The 25525-nt window shown below is 47.8% G+C and overlaps 1 protein-coding gene across 6 annotated transcripts in view; it reads right to left on the reverse strand.

The window, feature by feature from the left end:
• NDEL1 (nudE neurodevelopment protein 1 like 1) overlaps window positions 1–25525 on the reverse strand; it is a 44661-nt gene that overhangs the window by 1395 nt on the left and 17741 nt on the right. For 3 of the 6 annotated variants that reach the window (XM_073310860.1, XM_073310864.1, XM_073310863.1), the window contains exons 2-9: window positions 23870–23967; window positions 22396–22549; window positions 20780–20928; window positions 19316–19452; window positions 16559–16732; window positions 15553–15644; window positions 12826–12977; window positions 10691–10822 (exon numbers count right to left, since the gene is read on the reverse strand). In XM_073310860.1, the coding sequence (XP_073166961.1) occupies window positions 10726–10822; window positions 12826–12977; window positions 15553–15644; window positions 16559–16732; window positions 19316–19452; window positions 20780–20928; window positions 22396–22549; window positions 23870–23955 (1041 nt within the window). In that variant the 5' untranslated portion in view covers window positions 23956–23967 and the 3' untranslated portion in view covers window positions 10691–10725. The other 3 variants (XM_073310862.1, XM_073310861.1, XM_073310865.1) reach the window with 3 other exon arrangements.

Genomic DNA, 25525 nt, shown 5'->3' on the forward strand with positions numbered 1-25525 from the left:
GCGAGAAGACAAGAGAGGCTAGTAAATGAGGAATACAGCAATACACTGTGGCCAATGCACCTGCATCCCCACCCCACACAGTGCTGGAAGGTGGGAGCCCGACTCCTTCCAGCTGCCTTCCTAGACATGCTAAGGGCTGCAGCGACAACAAAGGGCTAGCTAAGGCAGGAGGGCAGGGTGTTGTCCTGCAAGCCATCCACCTGTCACTCAGGCCTCCCTTCGGCACAGGCCCCAGCACATGCTCCTGAGCTCCACGCGTCAATGGGACGACTCAAGTGATGCACTCGTGCAAGTCCTGTGCTGAATGGGAGCCCTGAGCAGAGAGACGGGATCAGCCTCCAGCGGGCTGGGCTCCTCCTGCCCAGGGTTTTTACATCCCACTGTGAGATAAACTCTCCCTGCCCACTGGGGAGCTGCAGGGCCATAGACCCAGGCCCTGGGAGCGTGCACCATCCCATTGTTAACAGGCTCCCAGAGCCAGGCACTCAAAGCGTTACCAGCTGCTGGACATGCTCACTGGGCCACGTCCTCACAACCAAGGGATCTGTTCACCAGATACAATCTGAACCAGGCAGCTCAAGCCCCACACCTCCCCATGGGCTTACTGGAGCCAGCAGGCCGGGACAGCTAAAGCCGGAAGGCAGAGCTGCCCCTTGGTTTAGCGCTTGCTTCCAGACTATCTCCCCGGGAAACTGCTGGGTATTTTCTAATCAGCATTTATGTTTCAAGGGTCCCCGTAACAAATCTGCTGCCCCAAGAACTGCACGGTGGTCACTGTGTTGCTTGCCATGGTCACCCCAAACTGCACACAGCAGAGGGGATAGAACTCAGAGCTCCCTGGCTCCAAGGAGAATCTTCTTCAGCTGTCAGCAGTACAGGGTATATGAGCCACAGCAGAGCAGTTCTGATTCCATCCAGTAATGGGGAGCGGTACACACATACACACACACACACACACACACAAAGCTTGATGGGTTAGTTAGGGCAGCAGCCGGTATGTGTTGTTAAAAGGGCGTCATATTTTTGCTACTGCTGGCTATAATGAGTGCACTTTTCTTGGCTCTAGCCCCTTAGGTCTTGTCCCATAGGTTTCCCATCCGGCGCTCTCTGCTATGGAGACAGGGTAGGATGTAAAAGGACTTGTCTAAAAAAAAAAACGTTTAATTCATGACAAGCCAGGGTGTCTGTGAACTGTGCTACCACTTAGTGTGCATTATTCCCATCCTGTTTCAAAGCGGGATAGACCAAGCATGACAGGGAACCGGGAGTGCGCAGCACCAGGGTCCACGTTGTGCATGGCCTGCTCCTGTGCGGTAGAGGCCCTGTGCAGTCAGTGTTTGTGCAGAGAAGCCCAAAGGCACCATCTACCACCACCTGGCAGCCATTTGCTTGTGAGCTCTAAGAAGCTGGAGGGGCTCCCTCTGTAAAGCCGACATCAGCCGGGAAAGTGGGGAGAAGCTTTTCTCTGGTGTGTCAGGAAACAACCACAGAGGTTTACAGTGGGAGCTGCTCCAGGCTGACACTTTCCACACGTGCCCTGGATGTGGCTTTGATTTGACCAGGCTCTGGCAGTTCTCTCCTAGTTTAGATCTTCATCAATTTATGGCGCTGGACTGAGGTTCTACATGGAGCTCCAGGTTCGGTTTACACGTCCTCCGGAAAGAGAGGCAAATCTTTCATTGGGGCTCTCACAGTAACCTTTCACTCTAGCTAAGGTATTTCTAGCAGCACCATAGTATCTATGCACCTCGCAATCTTTACTGGGCTCATCCTCACCCCTCTCCTCTCCCCCAGAGACAGGGCAGCATTACTAGCCCCACTGTACAGAGGGGGAATGGAGTCTAAATGACTTGCCAATGTCACACAGGAAGGCTGGAAGCTTGTCTACACTTAAAATGCTGCAGCTGAAGATGTTGCCTATGCCACTGGGAGGGGATCTCTGGTTGGCACCGGTACCCCACCTCCCCGAGAAGGAGAATTCCCGTTGCCCTAGCACTGTGTATACCAGGGCTAGGTGGGGTTAACTGTGTCGCTCAAGGATCTGGACTGGTCACATCCCTGAGCGCCGCAGTTACAATGACCTCACTTCCTAGCGTAGACCAGGCCTGTGGCGAAGCTGAAGCTGGTCCAGGCTAGAGCACTGACTGCTGGACCATCTTTCAGCTCCAAGAGCCACTCTCAGCTTCAGAGCTCCCCAGGGCAGGCCTATGTGATGGGCCAACACCCAGAGTCTGAAGGTTCTGGTTTTTACTGAAGATCCTAGGGATTCAGTGGCAACAGGCTCCTCATCCAGCTTTCCTTAACCTTGGCAGCTTCCTGAAAGGGGCCATTGAGGATGCACTGCACAGCGATCAGGGTCAGAAGACGCTCCCTGTCTGGAGAGTTCTGTCGACGGTGGTTGTCTGCTCCAGTGGTTGAGTCAATTCTCTGGATCAGTCACCATCGGTGGATGTCACTGTAGAGGAGACCACCATTATAGCAGCTGCTTTCCTGCAGCTCCCACCCAGCTCAAGAATGGCTGCTCTTTAGCACTCACGGCATTCTCACTCGCACGCAGTCGCTGAGGAAAAGGCCAGATCATTCTTTGCAGAACTAAAACAGTCATAGTGCAGGTTAGTCCACAGCCAGCGGCAATCTTTACTCCTTTGGGCGTTCACCGTTTGCTAGCTGTGCTGCCAAGTCAGTATCATAGCTATCGTCTGCCTGGAAAACCCGCAACGTACACCAGTGTCTCCGGGCACAGGGATCAGCACAGAAAGCTTCTTTATGACCCTGCAGAGGCTCTGACAACTGACTAAGTGGGGCTGGAATGAGCTGGGGGTGTTCCTGGGTACCCTGCCAGAGCTGGAAACTCCACCAGCCTCTAACGAGCTCTTACTGGAGGTGTTTGCAAACTGAACAGCTGCGATCTTCTTTCTTGATTAAAAAAAAAAAACTTCCAGGGAAATCGATTTACCAATTTAAATACTCAAAAGTCAAGAAAAGGCTAGAGTTCTCCTAGCCACATGCACCCGGCTCCAAAGGGGATGGCAGATGTTTTCAGTCCCCAGGCTGTTGTTTAAGTGGGTTGGTATTTACATTAACATACACCAGGATTCAGAGTAACAGCCGTGTTAGTCTGTATTCACAAAAAGAAAAGGAGTACTTGTGGCACCTTAGAGACTAACCAATTTATTTGAGCATGAGCTTTCGTGAGCTACAGCTCACTTCATCGGATACACCAGGATGTAACATGAAATATGCGAGATGTGCAGTGCAGCCAGGGGGAATGTTACCATGAGAACCTGCTTTTTAATTTCCCGACCTTTGAGCTTTACATTCCGAGTGTTACCATAATGGAATTTCAAAAGGAGTTAATACACAACATGGCTGAGTGACACAACCCCCTACTGATGGAGTCTTAGGGGCAGAGTTACATCTTCACGGCATGTCCCAATTTGCAGGGCCATAAAACCAATTTGATTCTAAACTGCCTCTGGACAGAAAGCAGCTCCTGCAGCTTGCTGAGTTAGGGCAGGAGGGGGAGGGACAAAGGGCCTTAAAACATGGGGGGTTTGCTCTCTCCTGACTGAAGCAAAAATAGCCGAAGTTTGGCTAGAATAAACGGGCCGAGGATCATCACCGGGCACGAGGCCACTCCTGGAGAAACGCCGAGGATGGAAGCATTTCCAGCGTCCCCTGCTCAGATCAACCAGTCCCTCTTCAAGGCTCGTGAGGTATTCTCATTCGGGGGTGGTCCGTCTAAGAGGTATTTTCACCCACCCGCTCTACAGAGATTGGCCACGTGCAGCCTGGCCACAACCAATGCTCTGAACTGAGCTGGCAAACGTTATGATCCTGTGTTCAACCGAACCACCCTGAGACCCCTGCTGAAGTGCTAATGGCTCTGCCTGCTTTGGAAGTCACAGTAGAGGGACTGAGTTTTTCCCAGAGCCAGCAAATTGCTGGTTGGAGCACTGTGAGAATCACAGGCTGAGAAGATGAGCTGCTCACCTTTCAACTCAGAGCCAGCGTTCTTCAGTGTCCAGTCAAGACTGGCATAAAAATTAAAATGACAAAGGGACTCTTGCAACCATGTCAGCTCAACAGCAACCCCACCACCCCACTAACAAAGGAAGGGGATGGGTTAGCAATGAAAGAAGACTTAGAGCATGGGAACAAAACCAGTGGGGAACGCTCCACATGAGAAGCCCAGATGGATTACAGATGGAAAGTGACTCTCCAAAGTCACATAGCGAGTAAGCAGAAATTAGGGCTCAGCTCTCTTCACTCCCTGTCTTCTGCTCCAACCACTCGACCATGCTGCCTCTGTCCTTGTCTCAGAGGCACCTGAATCTCGTGAGGCACATTCGTTACGGGGGGCCAGTTACGCCGTGCCCATAACTACAGCCACGCAACATTCCTGAGAATGGCTGGCTCTCGTTGCGTGGGAAGATGCTCTGGATCAGTCTGCCATCTAGCAGCCGTGATGCAGCCCTCTGGGGAAAATGCTGGCATGCGAATGAGGTGAAACATCAGAGCATTCCCTCTCAAGCTGTGCCCGGCGGAAGGGCTGAGCGACAAAGCTCTGCAGGCTTGGGAAATGAAAACATCCCCAATTTGGCTTCGTCCAGTGAATTACTGCTCCAGTGCATGACGGTCAGCATGCGAATGGCTGCAGCATGGGAGAATTCAGCTCTCAGCCCTTTCCAAAGCAGACCTTCCCCAGCAGATTGCTGCCCCCTTTCAATACTGGCTGGTTCTTATCCACAGGTGCCCTGTACGGCCCTGCCATTTCCTGGGGCAGCAGAGTCCTCAGGGACCTGCGACAAGCTCCCCGCTGTAGCTGAGCAAGGCCCAGAAGCCCTCTGACAGCACATCATCCTAGGCAGATGAACTATTGATGTGGCAGAGCCCAAATGAATGACTGGGGCCAGAAATGAGCCAAGCCGTCCCTTGCTTCGCAGGACATTAAGGGGAAAGGCGGCTTCCGGGCGGGAGTTACAACACCTGGGGGTGAGTCTTATCCACATAAGGAGAGCACCCAACTCCGTTAGCTCTGCAGGCAGCCACATTGAGAGGCAGCAGGCCGTGCTGGGTCCTTCCTGTGACCTCCCTGAAGTGAGGGTGGGAAGCAACGACCTTGAGGAAAATCGGATGGGCTTCAGCTCCCAAGGTCCATGAATGTCTGCAGCTCCCTGCTAACGCCCTGTTGCACAGGGAGGTTTGGCACTACCTGTCCCGCCCCTGCAGAGACTGGAACAAAGGAGGGGGGCGCAGGAGCCCCTTGGCACACTCTGAGCCAGGGCGACATGGCCATGGCTATTGGCGATGGCCTCTAGCTGGGAAAAGGTGCTTTGGGAGGGGCCTGACTCGTACTATAGGCTAGCTCCCTTACCCTAGTGAACACCTGGACCCATTAAACCATGGCGCAGTCCAGAGAGTACGACAGTGCTAGCATCTTTGGAAGAGCCATTAAACCTCATGCATCAGGGTTTCAGACACTCTCTGTGGGATTAGGAGGAGACAAGATGGGGGGAAGATTATCCCTCACCTTCTATTGCAGGGTGCATCTGGCTGGCCACGGTCAGAGGCACGGCACAAGGGTGGATGGACCTTGGCTCTGAGCTGCTCTGGCAATTCCTGCGTTCTTCTAGACACACTAAAAACATTATTCAGCTTAAGACCCTGCAAATCTTTTGAGCAATTCCCCCACTTGGCAGCACTGAGTGAAGGCTGAATAGTAGTTTATCTCCAGATCAAACTACTCCTGGAGACAATGGGACCAAGCTGGCTTGGCCATCACATCTCGGAACAGGGTATGGAGGAAGGCTGGGATAGGACAAATGTATTTCAAGACAGCGCAGCAAGTGGCAGGCATTGTGGGGTGGAATGTGAGAGAGAGACACCTTTATCACACTTGCCTGGGCAGGCGGCAGCTCCCACGTCACAACATCAACATATGTTTTGGGGGTGCCCCAGCTGCCCTTCCTTTGCTACTGTGTTTTATTAGTTATATCTGGGCCTGCTGGGCTGACAGGCATGTTCACGCTACACAGGGGCTTCATTGTTTTTCTAGAAACATGAACTAACGCCCAAAAGCTTATTCTGCATGAGGACAGCTGAACACGAACATTGCTGTGGAAACCTGACATCCCACCTTCCCTGCCTGTTGGCCAAGGTGTCTCTGGACAATTGCACAAGTCCCCACCTTCAAAGATCTGACATCTACTGGGACATCTTTCTGGGAGTTCTGCAAAAGATGACGACGCTGAGCCCCGCTGGATTGACAGGTGTGTTTATTGATAACTCTGTACTGGATACGGAAACCTGCCAAGTCTTTATTTGCCTTTCTACACACTCTTCAGCTGCGCTCCAGAGCCTAGGAGTCTAGTCCTTTGCCTTCTGTTCTTTGTGCTTGATTTCTTTCTGAATCTGTAAAAACTGAATCAGATACAGTCTCCATGGATTGCTCTATGCCAAGGCATTGGTGAGACTTGAGAAAAAACGCTTGTATCTTTATACACAATCTTGACATTGGTTAACAAATGCAAAACTCATTAACTGGCTAGCTTCGAAGCAAGCGTGGCATATGAAAGAGAACAAGTATCTGATAAGGCATCAATATACTATACTGAGCAACTAGTCTTTACGCTGCACCAAAGGTGGGTCCTGTACATATAAACTCCGCTTTCCGCTTCAGAGGCAAAAGATCCAGCTCTTGTTCAGGAGCTCTTCAAGGTTTCAGATCTTTGATAACTAAAATATTTATATGGCAACATAGCAGCATTCATATATAGAGCAGCTCTCCAAGGATTAGCAAGGAACTGGTTCTCATGGCATTGTTCAGACCCTGCTTGCCCTAGCTTGATCTCATTCTAGAAATAAACGTAACGCTGTTGCTCTGATTCGCAGAGAACTGGTGGAATACAAGACTGCCACAAAGAACGGCTCCAAAAACTAGCAACCACTGTGAAGATACCAGAAGTTGGTGTTTAAGCTAAGAGCACCGAGACCATATCCATCTGTACTGTCTTGAACACATTCCCCCTTCCTGTTCATCTTAAGTTAAAACATTGCACTGATCACAAACAATCATAACAACAACAGTGAAACTGAATGGACTGGTGCTTACATACTGTGCCTAACCCCTCCAATCCATTCTCTCTTCCTGACAAGAGCACCCATCGGGTCTCACATTTGCCCTTTAGGTCCTTCTTTTCAGACTAGCTTCTAGCTTCTGAGATGCTCCCAGAGCAGTTTGCACTCAGTGAGTGCAGGTCCGTGAGAGATCTAGCTACTCAGCGCAGGACTCGTGTGAGCAAGTGATGTCCACAGAAACCTTCCAGGAGTCACGCTGCATTTCTAGTTCTTCCCCAACCAGCCCAAGGGCCCCATGGGAGACATCACAGGAGCCTGTGAATTTCAGAAGCTGACAATGCTGCAGCTGGGAGTGACCATCCCAGCCTGGCTGGACACATGTGTGTTAGCGGGGCTCTCACCACTACACTAAAAATCACTGTGGCGATGTTGTAGTCCCAGTGGAGGGGCTTGGGGTGGCCACCCACCCACCTGGGTCTGAGCTCAGGTGACCAGCCCGAGCCTTAGCACCCACCTGGCTATTTCTAGCACACTCGTGCAGACTCTGCCAGCACAAGTCTGTCTACCCAGGTTAGGAGCTTTGCTGTGCAGATGTACTGTCCGAGGGCAGAGGCTGAAAGTCAAGCTCCTGTCAGGTAACCAAAATCCCTCATCCCTTTTGGAAAGCTAGGCCTTAGCGATCTTGGCCAGACTGAGGTAATAGGGACAGATTTAGGATTTTAGGCTATTAATTTCTTCAATTGATTTGGAAACTTCTCTCCTATCCTATCATGTAACACATTTCCTCACTGGTTAATCTGCATTTTAAGCAATATTTTGCATTTACACGGCACCTTAATTTAGGGGATCAATCTCCCAGTGCTCTACAAATATAGCAAGTGAATCCCCACAACCCTTGTGAGCTAGACCAGCATCTCCGTGCTACAGATGGACAAACAGGCATAAGGGTTAAGTGACTTGACCAAGGGCACAAATGAGTCTGTGGCCCAGCCAGGAATACAGCCCAGATCTCCAAGCTCCTGACCCACCTCTTAACACCCAAGCCCATCCATGCAGCCAGTTTAGGGTCCGCATGTTGCACCAGATTAAGACCCAATCAAAAGGAATCAACCACTTTCCCTGACATCCTTCCCAAGGGGATGCTCAAGAGCCTTCAAAAACAGACAATCTGACTGAAGCCTCCACATAATTACAGATGGCGTCTGTAGACATGCTAGCCCTGCTGAGAGTGATTGAGTTTGCCCAGGGATAGACACTATTCCCCGGACATCCTGATCCCATCTCGGAGCCTACAACTGCAACAGCCCTAAGGAGCATAAGAGACTCCCCGGCTACTACTCAGTGGCTTTGGCTGACCAAGGAATGTGCGCTGTTGTAAAGCCCCTCTGTTTAGCTGACACCAATGGCCAAGACTTTGTTCCAGGTATTTGTGCAAAAGGTGCAGATTCGGTGTCTGCTGTGCAGCAAATGCTGAACAGCGTAACACTGGCAGACACTGTGGGTGCAACAACAGGGACTAGTAACAACAGCTGGAGACCAGGTCCCTTTAGCCCTGTGATCATTTGTGTGTTTTCAGGGCTTCTTTGAGACTTTCTTCACAACTGTATTTTTTTTACAGGATAAGGGTGTTAACCTTATCCACAACCCCAACTCCCCAACCTAGAGGACCAGTGGATTGCTCTTTAGTCTGGCCCCTGGTTTGACCTGCCTGGCTTGGAAGACCCTCTGGGTAGCATAGCACTCAGGGTCATGGGAAGACAAGCCCCTCCACCCCGTCAGGATCATACACACCTAGGAAGGAGCCTAGGAGGGTTACAGAGCCAGGGAGCAGCAGGGCTCTATTCTTGGCTCTGCCACTTACTCATGACTTGGGCAAGTCATCTCACCTCTGTGCCTCAGTTTCCCCATCCATAAAACAGGCATAACACCTATCTGCTTCACAAGGTGTTGTAAAGTTTAATGAGCTGACATTTGAGAAAGTGTTTAGTGGTCCTCAGCTGAAGGACATTAGAGGAGCGGGAAGTTTTATCTGCAGTGATATAATGCAGGCCAGTATAAGGCAAAACCCGTGTGTGCGGTTCAGTCACAGGCATGCATCTCTAACTGTATTGAGAGCACAAGCTGCATTCAATTCCCCATTCCCATTCTTGAGTCTGAAAATGGTCACGTGACACCAGGATACTCTGTCTGATGTAATGATGGGAGAGAGATTGTGATCAGACAAAAACTGTGGCCTTAAGGTTTCACTAATGGACTATTAGATCATAAATCTAAGAAGAGCAGTGAGTAGAACTGACTACTGGTTATTCTCCAGCTCCAAGCATGCAATGCATGCATCTCATCACTCCAAATGAATCCAATTACCCATGAACAATGTGGGGAATACGACCTTTTCACGCCTGAGGGAGGAAAACGGAAACAGTTTATGTAAACAGTACAAGGGAAATTCTCCGACAGCACCTGGAGGGTAGAAACGTGGGAAACGCAACGGAGGTAAACCCAACCAGAACTCAGCTAAACATCTGTGAACAAACACAGCTAACCTACTCTAAAAGAGACAGCTTAGTGGACCTATTTCAATGACAACCTATGTCCCACCTGTTCCCCTCAGCTAAACAGCAGAGTAATCTGAACACAAGTGACCTGTGCTTTACACCACTCACCTGTCATGAGAGTTCCCTGGAACGAAGCAGACTCCAGAGACTTGGATCTCTTTTCCTGGGGGACATTCTGATAAAGATGGACTATGGAGCATTCATGAACACCAACACTATTCTCATCCCCATGCACTATCCCCACCAGGGTTCAGTATCTCTGTAGACAGCAGTGGGCAGTGGCAGTGATCTAGCTAAGGTTGGGCTGGGAGGGCTTTTTCCAATTTAAATCACAGTTTATGGCTAAAGAGATGTTTTTTCCATTGTTTTGGGCTAAACTGGGGATATAAAATGTCAGCTAATGCAGTGAGTTTAGCAGTGGGGGTTAACAATGAGTTAATGCCAGGTGTATCCCAGACAGGCACTAGGCAAAGCTTTGCCCACACATTCCTGCCAGTGCACCTCAATCCTGCTATTCTCGGGCCTCTACAGTAAAGTAGATCACTGTTGTGGTCAATTGTTTCCTAAAGTGGATTTGAACACAGGTTTCTTGAACTAACAGGATCCCCAGCTATACTTTCTGGGTAAGAGGCATTAAAAGGAAGAAAAGAGAAGCACTCAGCTGGAGTTACCCAGGCTGTTCTGTGACCCCTGGGTTCTGGACAGGAACGCTGCATTTGTGAAGGAACGACATTCTGCAGGGAACTAATCTTACACCGGCACGTGGGCTAATACTCTGCTGGAGCTTTTAAAATCTTGATGCATTAGGAGCCTTCTTAGCTCTCCTGATCTTAGACCATGAGCCCAGCTGCTCCTGCGCATCTCCTGCATGATACCCCTGAGTGCATTGTTCCTAAAGCTCGGAGCTGGCCAGGCCAGGGGTCCCTCCCCACTCCGTTCTGTAGATGCCTGCACAGCTCTGCTTGCCAAGGCGAGATGAAGGACTTGTCAAACACTGTAACCAACAGAACGGCAATTTGCAAAGGAAACGGTACTATAATGATTGGCTGAGTTACCTCTGTCACAATCCCACCACCCAACAATAGGCTGTTCATAAGGCAGCAGCAGCAGATTGGATCGGGTCTACGGGCACACGAGGCTGTTTCAGGCTCCAGCGACAGTTGGGGGCAGGGAGAAGAGTACAGGGGCTGGAGAGAAAGGAGGAGAAGAGGGGAGAAGAGAGGGCATGCCTCAGCTCAGCCCTTTGTGCCTAGCTACCACAGCAAGCCATGGACAAAGCCCTAGCGGGTGCTGAACACCACTGGCAGGGGCTCAGTGACGTGACTAGAGACTAATCTCGTGCTGCAGTGTGTAGGCACAACAGGGCTGACCTCATTCATTTCACAGTACTTTGCAGCTTAAATGCGTTGACAAAATACATAGGATCGACATAGCAATAGCGGAGCTGTGGATGGAGCACATAAGCTACCCCTAGCTTCCAACACGCACCCATTTCAAGGGAGGAGTGCAGGGGAGGGAGGGAGCAGGTGTGAAGAGTGGGATGCCAGGGTACAAATCTCATGGGAAGCGAGGTATGTGATGCAGAGGGGGGAAGGAAGAGGAGGAGGTCAGGGCTGTGTAGAAACTGCCAACATCTTGCATGCACGTTCATCTGTCAATTACATTCACTCTGTGATGCTTCTAACCTCTTTAGGTGTCCATTATTTACATGCTGGATTCTTAAACTTTCCCCAGAGACAACCTGCTCCTAACTGAAGACAACCAACCCACTTAGGCAGTGCAATGATAATCTGGATAATTAACAGTGACACCCCTCCCCACACAGCAACCAGCTTATTTGTCACATCACAACACAGTGTAGCAATGCTGGGATCTTAAGCATAATCCTTCCCCACCAGCTTTCTTATCAGTTTGCACCTGGAATCTAGGCTATGAATTGCAAGTGTGAGTACCACTGTGGTGGTGTGCTGCTAATCAATAGGCCCGCAACATGCAAACCAAGTGGAAGGCTCTTTGATTTGCACAACCTTGAATTCTTTTTTATTTTATTTTTTGCATCAGTTTCTGCTAAAGATTTTCACAAGGTAGTTTCTAGGATGTGGCCTACTCTGCCGGCCATACAGCAACACCGTGCAGCTAAGCACAGAGGTTGCAAAGACTGAAAATGTCAGCGTTTCCAGTGGCATGCTAGAATTTTAACACCCTAAGAGGAATTTACTACTGCAAGTTAAAGAGGAACACAAACCCCTTGGTCTGTCATATTAGCATTAAAGAGCATGTGCCACAGGGTTATGGAACCCTGTAGTACCGAAGAGAGTATTAATTCTGTGACCAGGGATGATTATTCTAGCTCTGCAGGCGTGCACCACAGGTGCACAGCTCTTTACAAAACAGGAGAAATGCTCTCTGCCGCACAGTTGCTCTCACTTCTGCCTGGCACCCCAGTGGGGAAAACCTCCCTGGTGCTCCTCCAGTATTTGCTCCTCAACGTCACAAAGTGGAAGCTCTGACTTCAGGCCTGTCTGCATGAGGGTCAAAGGGAGCTTGCATGAACAAGGAATAGAAGGATTTGGGCCCCAAGGGCCCAAGACAGCAACAATTTGAGGGCTGGAGCCCAGACTCAGCTAGCTCGAAGGGGCTAATGCCATTTTCGTTTTCCCCGAGGAAGAGGAAATCAAAGCAAGCTGTGCCCCACCCCAGGTGGGAATCTGCAGCCTGCACTAGGCCACTCTGACTGAGGAAAATCTCCAGGCTTGTAGAGAACACATTCCCCCCCCACACCCCCAGGAGCAAAGTGGTAACTATGGAAATTTCAGCACTAGTTACTTGACATTCTTTTTAAGCTCACATTACAACTCACTAGGGTTGTTTTGCTGCCTGGGCTTGGAATTACCATGGGACGCAGCAGGCCAGGAAACTAGGCAGTGGGAGAAACAAGCAACAGCAGTAACATCCACCAGCCAAGAGAAGGGTTTTAAGCAGTAGATCTGTTTTTTCTCCTTGCTTAGTAGAGGTCAGCACTGTAATCTTGGCTGCCACTGTTCCCGCAGGGCTCTAACCCGCATTACGTTTTATCTATAAGACAAATTTTCTACTGGGCTAAAAGTGAGTGGAGAAAAGATCTCTCTGTTTAAAAAGTGACCCTGAAAGCCATCTCCTCTAAGCCAAAAACCAGTCAATTCCAACTCACCCTTTGTCAAAGAAAGACGTATGCCCTGAATGAGAGAACTTTGTGCCGTTGCTGCTCATCATGCTGCTGCTAACGTTGCCTGAAATGTAGGATTTCCGTGAAGCCTGGTCCTTTGCAAAATTTCTGCAAGCAGCTAATTTGGATTCTAAGGCCTGTGGAAGGAATAGAGGGTACAGCTGTTAGAACAAAGAGCTCTTCTCCACTACATGACTTGAAATGGCCACTGGCCACTAGTGAGCAGGGGATGGGGGCGGGGCGGCGGCGGCAATGTGATGAACTTCAGCACAAGCTAAGTTTCACTCCAACAAAGCTAATGCTTTTATCAGCTATAGTTGCAAAGAAAACCTTCAGAATGAGAGCACTGGGCCAAGCTCTCAAATGTGCTCAGCATCCACATTTGAGGGGGATGATTTTTCAGAGGAGATCAGCTCCTATTTAGGCACCTAAATAAAGCGGGCCCAATCTCAACAGGAGCTGCTAGATGCTCAGCTCTTGAAAATCTGTCTCCGAATGTAAACTGCTGCAGCAGCACCTCCCTGAGCCTGCAGGCAGCACCCTGCCCTGATGCTGTTCCCAGCTTCCCCAAGCAGCTGACCAGGCTCCCCTGGCTTTCACCACTGCTCTTCAGAACCTTGTGGGCAGTTGTGAAACTGACGAGAACCACATCAATTTCACGCTGCTGCTGCTGGGGAAAACAGAGCAAGAGTGGAGGCACATACTGGAGCTATTCACTGTAGAGGACAATTCAGAATGGAAAGGATGAGGGTTGTCAGAAGGAGTGGAGATATCCACCCACCCACAGCAGAAAATGCACCCTATCCTGCCGCTTGAGTGGGCCTGGGTGTGGTTCAAGCAGCAGCTGATGGGACAGAGGGCTCTCCTAAGCAGGAGTCCAGAGCAGCTTCCCGATAGAAATCCCAGCACCAACCCCTCCCCAGGAGCTGTGTGCCTCCATGGGAAGGTAAGCTGGGCTTCTCACCAGCACACTGCCCGAGTCACTGCTCTTCCCTATCAGCCTCTGGCTAACGGGTCTGGTCAGATTTTCAAGTCCTGCTTATGTAGCTCAAAGGCAGGGATGGCAAGAGCACAGGAGCAGATGAACAGATGTAGCGACCTTGTGACAGCCTAGAAGCAAAGACAACAGCCAGCACTGCACAGCAGGCCAGCCTTACTGGAGAGTGCCATACTGGGGGAAGCTGGGTTTTTAACCAGAACCAATAAACAGAGAGGAGAGCGGTAACACCAAGAAGAGCTCAGGTGCTGAAAGCCCCAGCTAACCTCACTATGGGGTGCATTCAGAACAGGACAAGACCCTACTTCTCGTGCTGGAGGTTTAAGGGTTACATGGACTCTGCTGGTTCACTGAGGCAAGTGACTCATTATCCACCCAGATGTAAGGGAGGTGAGAGGGGCTCTCAGTGGGACAGAGGAGATCTAGAGTGTGGGCTGAGCAGTCCCGAAGGAGGAACCCCTAGAAGCAGCCAAGGCCAAGAAGATGTTCTGAGCCAATCTTTATCTTACTGTTCATAAAGACAGGGGTGAGTTGGGACTTTACACAGTGGGTGGGCTGGGTTTCTAAGAGTGGGCTGGGAAAGATGCCTGCTTACTCTTGGACTTCTGCCCTCTCAGAGAAATCAGGAAGCTCCTTGATTGCAAATAAACTCCTCTACAACCCACACTGATTCTTACTCCTGCCTGCCCTAACTAGCCAGAAGCTCACAGGCAACAACTGGATTTTTAATTTTACCTTTGCTAAAATGATTTCCCTGGTTGTGGCTAACGTTATTCACAGCAGATTAGCTTCTAGGCACAAGAGATTAATGAAAATCAGGCCCAAGGGCAAGATTCTAACCTTAGACACAACCGTGTCCTCACTGTAGCATGAAACCTTGACACTGTGCATTGAGGCACAAACATACGAACAAGTTTTTCATGACTCAAAGCAAGTACAGCCATGTCCTCATTATATTGGTGAGCCTGGCGCTCCAAGCAGCAGATGTTTAAAGCATTTCTCCTCCACTTATAGCTGTAATCCATTTAACAGCTCAAACATTTCACTTCCCTCCCAACTGCACCGTGGGGAATATTTGGCTCTCTCTTGGCTTATTCTATTGCCTGTTCACCAGCCTCACATAGGCCGCATACAACTCTGAGAAATGAGTCTGATCAGAAACTGCTCTGTGCTTTGTCACTTTCTTATCGAAGGGCTCCCTGATTATTTTGATTTTTTAAAATAGCTGCGGGGGTGGGGGAGAGAGGGGCAGAGGCTCAGACAGCTGGAATGCACACTACGCCCACCACGCTCAGGAAGGTCAATCTGCACTGTGCCTAGGCATGAGACCCGCAGCCCTTGAGAGAGAGATGGTGTGATCCTGTAGGCACAATATTCAAATGTAAGCAATCCGTATAGGATGCCCAGTCCCACAGTTGGAGGCCCACGCTATACGTTCTTGCCCAAACGCCAACCCCAGCACCCCAATGTAGTACTTGGAATCCCAGTCCCTTGTTTACACCTGGGACTCTCTAACTGAAGTCACCTTGTCATACGCGCAACCCTCCTGGAGCATGATGGGAAAGATCCCTCGGAGGCTAAAGTGGGGCTGTGCAGAGGTGTGGCCCCACAATCCCTTTTAGGCACGTCTGACATGACTGCAACTGGCAGCAAACAGTCCTAACGCTTGGTTCTATCACAGCAAAAACGTGGGTCCTACAGGACAAAGCACTTACCCCGACTTTCCGTAAGAGATCTCCCACAATGTTCAGTGCCGATATTCTAGCAGAAGGAGTTAGGGGGCTGGTACCAAACCCATTTGGTATAGCTGCAAACATAAATGCACTTCATTATATGGTCTGCTTCTCAGAAGTTTAAAATGGCCAATTCAATAAACTAACCTCTGCATGAAAGGGGAAATCTAAAATTCCACCCCAGCACGGCTCCCCATGCTGCTAGCCCCCAATAATACACACACTGTGGGATAACCACCTTAATTTATACCAGCTGTCTGCTTTCGCCACACTCTGCCTATAACAAGGGTTTGTGCGTTCCCCAGCTGTGCCACTGGCTGCACAATGCATCCCTTGCCACAGAGCTGCAATAAACTTCTTTTTTATGTTTTTAAGTTATATTATTAGCCCTTATCATTGTGAACAGCCTTCCACACACAAAATGAGTGTAAACCAGGGCCGTGCTGCCTCCCAGAATCTGCAACGGAAACAGGAGCTCAGAGCCGTGCACTGACCGCAGCATCTCATCAGCACAGTCACTCTGAGACCTACTTTAAATTATCAGCATTGTGACCTATTACTCTGGTGGTCATTTCAGCAGAAAGATCCAGTGATTGCTTAACCTACAATCTCAGACTGTCTCCCCAGGATACCCAACCTCGACCGCCCCCTTTTGCATTGTCAGTGCAAAAATCTGCAGCATACTGAATACTCAAAGGCAGGGTAAAGTAAATTGAACGCAATATCAAATTAAATCCAAAGGCTGAGCTGACTCACTTCCATATTAATTCAACAGAAAACTCTACTCCTGAATTTACCTGAAGCTGCCCCAGAATTTCTAGCAGGCTGCAGGAGATGCAGCTTTTAGGCACAACTTGCTGCAGAGTACTTGGTGCCTATACATTCCTAGGTTTACCCAAGAGTGCCAGAGTGGAGCTGAGCTGGTGGGAGTGCTGTTTGTCAGCAGAGTTTCATGTTCCCACAGAACCACCCCTGTTGCACTGCATACCTTTTGGGGAAGGAAAGCTATTCTCTGATCCTTTTCCAACAGGCGTGGCTGGCAAAGAGAGAGATGCCTGGACAGCAGAATCCATCTTTTCACAGTCTAGAGTCGGAGAACTAGGAGCAGACTTCCTGGTGACCTCCTGTTGCCTTTCTCGGACAGCTAACTCTTGCCGTAAGTCTGGAAGTTGGAAAAAGAAAAAACGCACATTTCATATTTATGGCTTGATAGTTAAAAATGCAGCACCGCGATCATCCCTGGGGGCACCTACATGGCATTCTTAACCCAACCCAACATGAGCTCCCCAAGGCCAAGCTAAATGCAGACTCAACCCTCACCAAACAAATAATGTACTTCACCATCAGCTTCTCCTCTAAGAGCCTGAGCAAACAGCTATGCCCTGAAGGTCAACAGATCCTGGCCCTTCAGACAAGGCGGAGAGGGGAAGCAGATTCCTCAGCGACAGGGCCGCTGCTGAAAATGCCCTCCAGCCATTTAACTCTAGAAACCCTAAGGACACCCTAAGCAAGAGCAAACCAGCTGATCAACTGCAGTGACATTGCAGGGGAGAGGTGGCCCCTCTCGCAGCTAAGACCCAAACTGCATAGAGTGTTATAGCTCAAAATCAACCCTCCCATTGCAACTGGCAGGGAACAGGTAGCCTTCACCGCATCAATGGAATATGTGCCTCAGAGCCAGCACAGCTGAGCAAACAGGCTCCCGTGTTCTGCCCCAGCTGCAGCTCGCGTGTAGTCATCGGGAGGTCCCATGTAGAGTGCATTACAATAACCTCTTGGGAGGTCACAAAGGCACGGACAGCTCTGTGTCAGAGCTGCAGAGAGTCAGCGCTTCCAACACAAAGGTGCTTCTGGCCAACAGCTCCACTGACCTAACAGTGACAGTGCAGATAAATGCAAGCCAGGAAACTCACAAAGGCCATTCTGCACTGGACCGCCAGAAATTCCCAGGCAGAAAATGCAGTGCTACGTAAGTGGCCTCCACTGTGGCCTAGATATTGCATGACAAACAGCATGTTTGTCTCACTCTTTCCATGACTTTTCTCACAGCCTTACTGTTCTTTCAACAACCAGGGCTGAATGTCCCTGTATGCGCTCCTATGCCCCACACTCCTATTATCAAGGTGTTAATTTAAAGGGAGGTGAGTGGAGAAAGTAGTTGGGCATCTAACTCCCTGAATGATCTTGCCAAGAGGGCAAAACCCCTTCGTTTGCCCACTAAACCCCCAGACACCAAGCAAAAGGCCTGCTAAGAAGTTGAGACTGTCTGGGCATAAATTGATAGTGGATTGGACAGGCAGTGTAATCCAGTGGACAGGGAGTCAGAAAACCTGGGTCTATTCCCAACTCTTCCAGTGACCTGTTGTGTGACACCTCCCCTTTCTGTGCATCTTTTTCCTCTACCACCCTTTTTCTGTCTTATCTATTTAGATTTTAGTCTCTTGTTATACATATGTATAGTGCCTAGCACAATGGGGCACCAAAGTCAGCAAGAGGCTTTCGCACTATGATAATGCAAATTAATAATAATAAATGGGAGGGTGTTATTTTAAAATAAAGTATGAACTTCGTTTTCCATTTTTATTTTAGGCAAAATAATTAGATTTTTCACAGGCCACTGGATTCTCAAGCGGACTGTCAGAAAAAGCCAAAGCAAAAGGTGTTGTACATTAGAGTTTTTAAAATACCATGCACTTTTAGAGGTGTTTTCAAAGGCAAACTGCCAAGTAAAAATGAAAACCTGCCCAGATACACAGGTTTGAAAAGTCAGAAGTTTTGTATTTGGGTGTGAGAGCAGCAATTTTTTAAACAGCTAACGTATCTGACTGCTGGCCAGAAAATAATATGGTTTTGTTTGTTTGCTTGTTTTCCTTCTTCTATTTTAAAGATGTTGAACACTTTGTTCATCCCGTTTTGCAACTGGGTAATTAATGTTGATCATTCAGCTGCTCCTGAAGATTCGCCATGAGTTTCATTGTTACTGCCCTTACTATAAGTTATGATTTGTATGTTTCATTAGACAACAACATTTGGTCTTCCTTTTTATCTTCTTTGCTGTCAGAGACAACTCCATGTTTGTATCAATAAGACTTGAGTGATGTCGAGCACAGATTTGTGAACTGAGTGACCCTACTAACCAGGTGATGGGGTGCCATTTATCAGCCAGCCTTAATTTCAGCCAGACTTTGGGTATTCCTCACTTCATCTCGGTGAAATCCTTTTGGGAATTCCTGGTTTACAGAAGATGTCCCAGAATGTAACATCAGTAATACCACAAGTCTCATTGCAATCCTTTCTGGGATATCTTCCATAAGCCAGGCAACTCCCAAGAGGATTACAGAGGACAACGGAGAATTTCACAAGGTTAGTTAACATTTATTTCCATGTCTAATCCCATCCTCAAATCTCCCCAACAACCTGCACAGAGCCTGTTTAATGGAAGCATTTGTCACACAGATCTGTGCTTAACTCAGTTTTCATTTGGAATTTGAATTCTCCTGCAGTACTCACATATTTAAAAAATCCTGAATGGATTTGATGGTATTTTTCCCCACTCACCAGATGAAATTTCTTTACTCCCCTTAACTGTGTAGAAATTATTATTATTATTATTGAAGATTTACATTGCACAAACAGCTTTGGCCCCATTGTGCTAGGTGCTGTACAAACATGAGCTGTAGTTGTTAGAATACATCTCTATTAAGAAGCCTGTACTAAACCAAAGAATTAATCAATCAAGCTGTACCTCTCGCTTCATCCTTTAACCTCTGTACAGAAACTAGTAACGATTCCTTGTCATCCAGCTCACTTTCTAAAAATGCATTTCTCTCAATAGCCTGGTTCAGCCTTTGTTCAAAGTCTTCCAATGAAACTATTGTTGCCCTAGAAACAAAATTCAAAATATTAGGCTCTTCAGATCTGCTGACATAAAGCACATTGGAAAGCATAACAACAAAAGGAAAAGGTAAGCAATGTCCAAAGCTTTACAGCTCTGCCATGCTTCCTGGAAAAGACCATTAAGCGCCACAGAGGTGAGGTATGTGGACTGGACAGGACAGAACTCTAGCAGCTGGACTTCAAACACTGTAAAACACAGCTGTGTAAGAGCTCACCAAGCACTGATATCCACTCTCTCTCCCTTCTGCTCAGCAACCAGCGCCAGTCAATGCAGCACTCTACATCAACTCAGGGGGCTTGCAAGGTGCTACCACCTCCATGCGCCGAGCAGCTGACAATTCAGCGAGCCAAGAAAGTGTGGGACTGGGATATTAACTCAAGCCCCAAGTCAGTAAAGTACTTAAGCATATGACTAACACAACATGCAAGCCATTCCACTGACTTCAATGGGACAACTCACATGTTTAAAAAGTTAGTCACGTGCTCAAGTATCTTGCTAAATCAGGGCCTCAGCCCTGGGTCTGCCATGCCACATAGCCAGAGACCCAGTCCTGCTCCTGTTGAACTCAATGGCAACATTCCCATTCAGTTAAACAGAGGCAGGATCTGTTTGTTACTTTCCAAACAGGGCATTGCTAGCAGCACTCTTGCTAGTTTTATGCACTTCTTATCCAGTATACAGTCATTCCCTGTGGCCAGCCACAGTGCTTATTAGGTAAGGGAAGAAGAGACTCACTAGGCTTGTTTTATTTACAAGGGACTGCATAAGGTATTAGCTTCTTATCTGAAGGAGGCTTTGTCCTGGCAGGATCACTGGCATGCTGTAAGAGTCACCTGGCTGCTGATGTCAGATCTGGCATGCTGGCTGGGCTTGCTTTTATGCTCTGCTCTCATCTTTCAGGAATCCATAAAACAGAGTGCAAATTACTGCTCTTGTTTCTCACTGATTTACACAAAGTAGAATACTTCAGAAACCTCCAGCAATCCAGGTTACTGGGCCCAATACTGGGGTAACGAGGTGGGGTTTAGTAGCTTGTGATATGCAGGAGGTCCGACTAGATGATCTGGTGATCCTTCTGACCTTAAACTCTCTGATTCTAGGACTTCTTGCTGTACTGTAGGGCTAACAAGTGAGTTAGGCGAACTTGGACATCTGACTGGGCTGGAGCCTCAATACGGTTTTAACTGCATGAATGCAACAAAAAACAGTCTCTCTCCTTATGCAAAGTTGCATCCATTAGAGATAGCCAAGAGCTGTGAAGCTAAATGACTAGAGGAAGATCTAGCAAGGCAATCGGTTTGTAGCGTTCACCTCTTAGCGCGCTCCAAGTCGTCGTTGGCCTGTTCCAGCTCCCTCACGTATTTGTGTAGCTGATCTTTAATGGCCCGTGTCTGACTTAGGTCATCTTCCAACACCGACACTTGCTTGTAACTTTGTGCATATTGGTGTTCAAGTTTCTCCTGGAAATAAGAGGGGAAGCAAGATTAATGTTGCTAATATACAACCTTCTGAGGCAAGCCAGAGCCAAATAAGAGGGAAAAAAGTAACACAACAGAATTAGTCAGCTCAAGTGGGTTTGTTGGTGGTAGCACATAGAAATGCCAGTATTAACATGGATATTTACAAAGCATCAGCACTGGGCACCCTGAAATAAAGAAAGCCAACACTGTGCACAGCAAGGATCCAGTCACCAAATAGCTAGTTATTCTCCCAAACACACCCATCAACTTCCGTTCTCAATAGTCTGTAATGGCAGGTCCAGGAGGCTTTTAAATGTCACCCTCAAAACCATAAATGTGGCCCAGCACACCTACAGGTGGCCAGAAAGCAATACAACTGCTAGAGAGGATTCTGACTCCGTGTCTCCCAGACTCCAGACAATTATGCTACGACAAGAACCGGCCTGAAATCCCAACGGTGAGCAAAAATAAGAGGCACTGGAATCTGCTTCTTGACTGCACAGGGAAGTTCACTCCAAGACCTTCACCTGGAAAAACTGGAAAGTGGGTGCTGACAGTCTGGTTGGTTAAGAATGTCCACAACTCCGAGGAGGCAGCTAGAGACTTTCCTGAAGAAGCTACTGGCCTCCTCAAGTACATGCAGATTTCATAACTACAACAGGGAAGGGATAAGATAACCAGGGATCCCACAGAGCACATTTGCCCTGGCTCAGAACACAATGATTTCCAGCTATGTTCCCACCTCCTGCCCCGGGTCAAGTTTCCAAGAGCAGGACCAAACCATGGTGCTCTCCAAGATCCCAGGGCAGGGTGAGAACAGATCGGCCCAGATGCATTAATTAGAATATTCTATTGTCTATCTGAACACTCTACAGAACACTATCAGAAACTCTGCTAAAGGACATGCATGAGTCAGAGGTCTTTAACTGCCTTAAAAATCTCACAAAACCAGAGACATTCTGGGCAAAAACCATTGATTCACAGGAATTAGCTGCACAATCCTACTGCTGAAATGATGAACAAAATGATTCACTGGCCTAACAAAGCAGATTAGTAGTATGTCCATCACATGGCTACGTTAACTTGCTGTAGTAACAACAAATCCACCAAAGTCTCCGAAAACCCAAATCTGCTGCCCTTACTCAAGCAAAACTCAAGATCAAGCTCAAAAGCAAAGGATCCGAGACATGTCCCTCTTATGACATGGCCAAGGAACATAGCAAATTCCTCCACAAATTTACCTGACATATAAGGTGGCTGGTAAATACCTGGTCTTACCCATTGGGCACATGCCATACTCAAAACCGGATCTCAAACATATGTCTGCTCCCCTCCCTTTATATTCTGGATACAGATACTGAATTACCAAAAAACCTGTACAGACCAGACAGATTTTGAATGATAATTTAGGACCACACTTTTGACTACCTGCAAGAACAGGCCATTCCACTACAGACACTGCGGTACCTTTAATGTTTCCACTTCATATTTCAGTCTTTGGTTATCTGCTTGCAAGTCTCTATTCCTCTGTTCAGCCTGCACTAGCTGGGCCTCCAATTCAGCTTCCAATTCTCTGCTCCCCTCCTGGAATTCAGCCAGCTCTTCACGTGCTTCCTGGAAACTGTAAGCAGAGGATTCATATCAGTCAAGGGTTTAGTTTATCAAGTTGTAACAAAACCCACGGATCTTGTCTAAAGATAAACCCAGGAAGAATCTCCAGCATATGAAGGGACTCATATAAACAGCATCTCTTTCAAGAGAAGAAGGGAACTGCAGTAAGGTAAGAGTTACATGAAGTTCAGCTATGAAAGGAAATTCATTTTTGTGCAACACACAAACTGCTGTATTAAAAACATGTTTAAATACAATTCCATGCACAAAGGTCAACAACAGGATGTCTAGGAGTTTGACAAAAATTCTCTATTCATTAACTTTCACAGCTAGCATTTGTTAAATCATTTCATGGACAGGTCTGGTATTAGCCAGTGAATTTTTAACCTGGTTTTGATTGAAAAACATATGACTGAATGCAGTCTAACAACAGAGAACAATATTGTTATACCATATGGTCACACCAAAGTAACATTAAACCCCAACCCTTTTCTAGAACCTAAGATTATTAACCACTTAGTCAGGGAGCCAGCATAATACTTACCTTACACCACTGCAAGGTATTAAATTGCTAAAAGGAGCCACTGCCCACTGTACACACGTCACTGACATGTCTGTATCTGCCCTGTGCTTAACAGCTCAGCTCTCATCAAGCAGCAAAGTTTATAGGAAAGTGAATTATAAGGGTACAGAAACCAAATCTTTCCTTAACCCCTAAAGGCCCTGAATTTTTTCTGACATTCAAGAACAGCTCAGGAGATGCCAGGTCCCTTCAGATGCTCCCTCTGAAATACGCCAGTTCTGTGTTTCTTTCACCAATCTGACACGTTCAGTGGTCGGGAAGCAACATGAATTCATTAGCATCCTGGGCTCTGATGTGCATATTGGGACTGCAGGAAGTTTTGTTTGCTGCACATGCGCAATCCACAACAGTAACACAGAACAGAAGGACAACACTCCAGAGGAAAGCAGGCAGAGGTCCCCGAAACACAGAACCAAGCAGAGTATTGCTCCAGGTATTTAGATACCAATCTGCAAAGCCAGCCCTGCTAATGCCAATGGTAGCCAAAAGGAACTCATACAATCTGCCCTAGGAGGCTGCAATCCACAACCTGGAGCTCTCAAGTTGGTAATGCCCATGCAGAAGATGCTCTGCTTCCAGCAGTGGGCTCTTACTGACTGACCTGGCATTTCTAAAGATGAAAATGAAGAAATTCATTTGGACACACCTGACACTTATCAAAGCAAAACTCCCACTGAGAGGCAGGTTGATTAGCCACATTCTCGTAGAGCTAACAGTAAGCACAGGTCTATGAATCCAAAATGATACCTTTGTTTATACTTCAAGGAAAGCTCTTTCCAATAAGCAGTTTCTTCTTTTGGACTCGAAAAATCTGGGAGTTCTTCACAGTCCATGATCAATGAAACCTGCAAAAGGCAAACATATGAATAAGATAAGGACAAAGACAAAGAGGACATCCCTGGGATTGCCACAAAATACTGGAGAGACCCCATCACTGTGACCTTTCTTGAGTTTTTATGCCTTGCTGAGAACTACAAGTGAATTCAGCATTCATGAAAGGGACACCAGTAATCCCCAACAACGGACAGGCACAGATACAGACAGACCAGCACCAGGCAGCAACCTGCCCACTCTTCCAGCTCACAGGATAGTTTTGTGGTGGTTTGTGATCTGAACACATGGAGACCAAAAATTGAGGAAACTCTAGTCATATTTTGAACCTAGCTCTGAAGTGTTAGTAGCTTCACACACTTATCTAGGACCTCTTTCCATAAGGCTTGATTTTAAAATTTGTAGTCATCCAATTTTAATATTAATCCACTTAAAATAAGTGTTTTTAAAAGGACAGGTACCTTTCACCTCTCACCTATGTCTGAGATATTGAAGTCCTCAAATCGTGGTTTAAAGACTTCAAGGAGCAGAGAACCCTCCAGCAAGTGACCCATGCCCCATGCTACAGAGGAAGGCGAAAAACCTCCAGGGCCTCTTCCAATCTGCCCTGGAGGAAAATTCCTTCCCGACCCCAAATATGGCGATCAGCTAAACCCTGAGCATATCGGCAAGATTCACCAGCCAAATACCCAGGAAAGAATTTTCTGTAGTAGTTTTTAGTCTAAAGACATTCAGAGGGCAAAGCTCCCCTTGCCAGGGCATCTGGATCAGGCTCTATTGGTGGAGGGAAGTTAGCTATCTAAGGTTACGCTGGAAATTGACTCAGCAGGGCATGAAAAATGCACTTCTTAATGGAAACTATCTGGCAGTAGCACAGAGAAATTTACCAGACTCTTCAATTTCACTAAAGTCTGATTCTGAGCAGCAGCATCTACCTCCCTCTTACATGGCGCTAGTTACTGTCATATCTGTGCACCTTGTACCACAGAGCTACTCAAGAGCACAATCCGTCTCTCTCCCCCTTCACTACAACAGCGAGGATGAGTACAGTTCTGAGCAGCTCTGGGTTTGTCAACATTACCAGCTGTGCCGCTGTAGCATTTGTAGTGCAGACACTTACTACAGCGATGGAAGGGATTTTTCTATCACTGTAGTAAATCCACCCCTCGAGAGGGAATAGCTAAGTCAAGAGAAGAATTCTTCCATCAACCCAGTGGTGTCTACAAAGGGCTGAGGTCAGCTTACCTGTCTCCCCCAGGGTTGTGAATTTTTCAAACTCAAGACACACGACTAGGTGGAGATAAATTTTTAGTGTAGACCAGGCTTTAGTGGCTAGATTCTAGTGAGTTTCACAGTTGTTCAGCTAATAGCAGAAGCAGCAAAAGTGACACATCTTGTAATTTTTATTCTGTTGCTGGGAAAAGCTATGAGTAACAGAGGGACATTTGCTTCACAGGATGGGGGGAGGCTTGGGCTCCACACTTAACAGAACCCTCTTGCTCGGCTGATGTGAAAAATGTAGTAAAAGAACCCACACAGCAGGCCCCATTGGAAATTGTTCCCCAACCCTTA

The sequence above is a fragment of the Lepidochelys kempii genome, chromosome 14, assembly GCF_965140265.1.
Source record: "Lepidochelys kempii isolate rLepKem1 chromosome 14, rLepKem1.hap2, whole genome shotgun sequence".
Classification (NCBI taxonomy): domain Eukaryota; kingdom Metazoa; phylum Chordata; order Testudines; family Cheloniidae; genus Lepidochelys; species Lepidochelys kempii.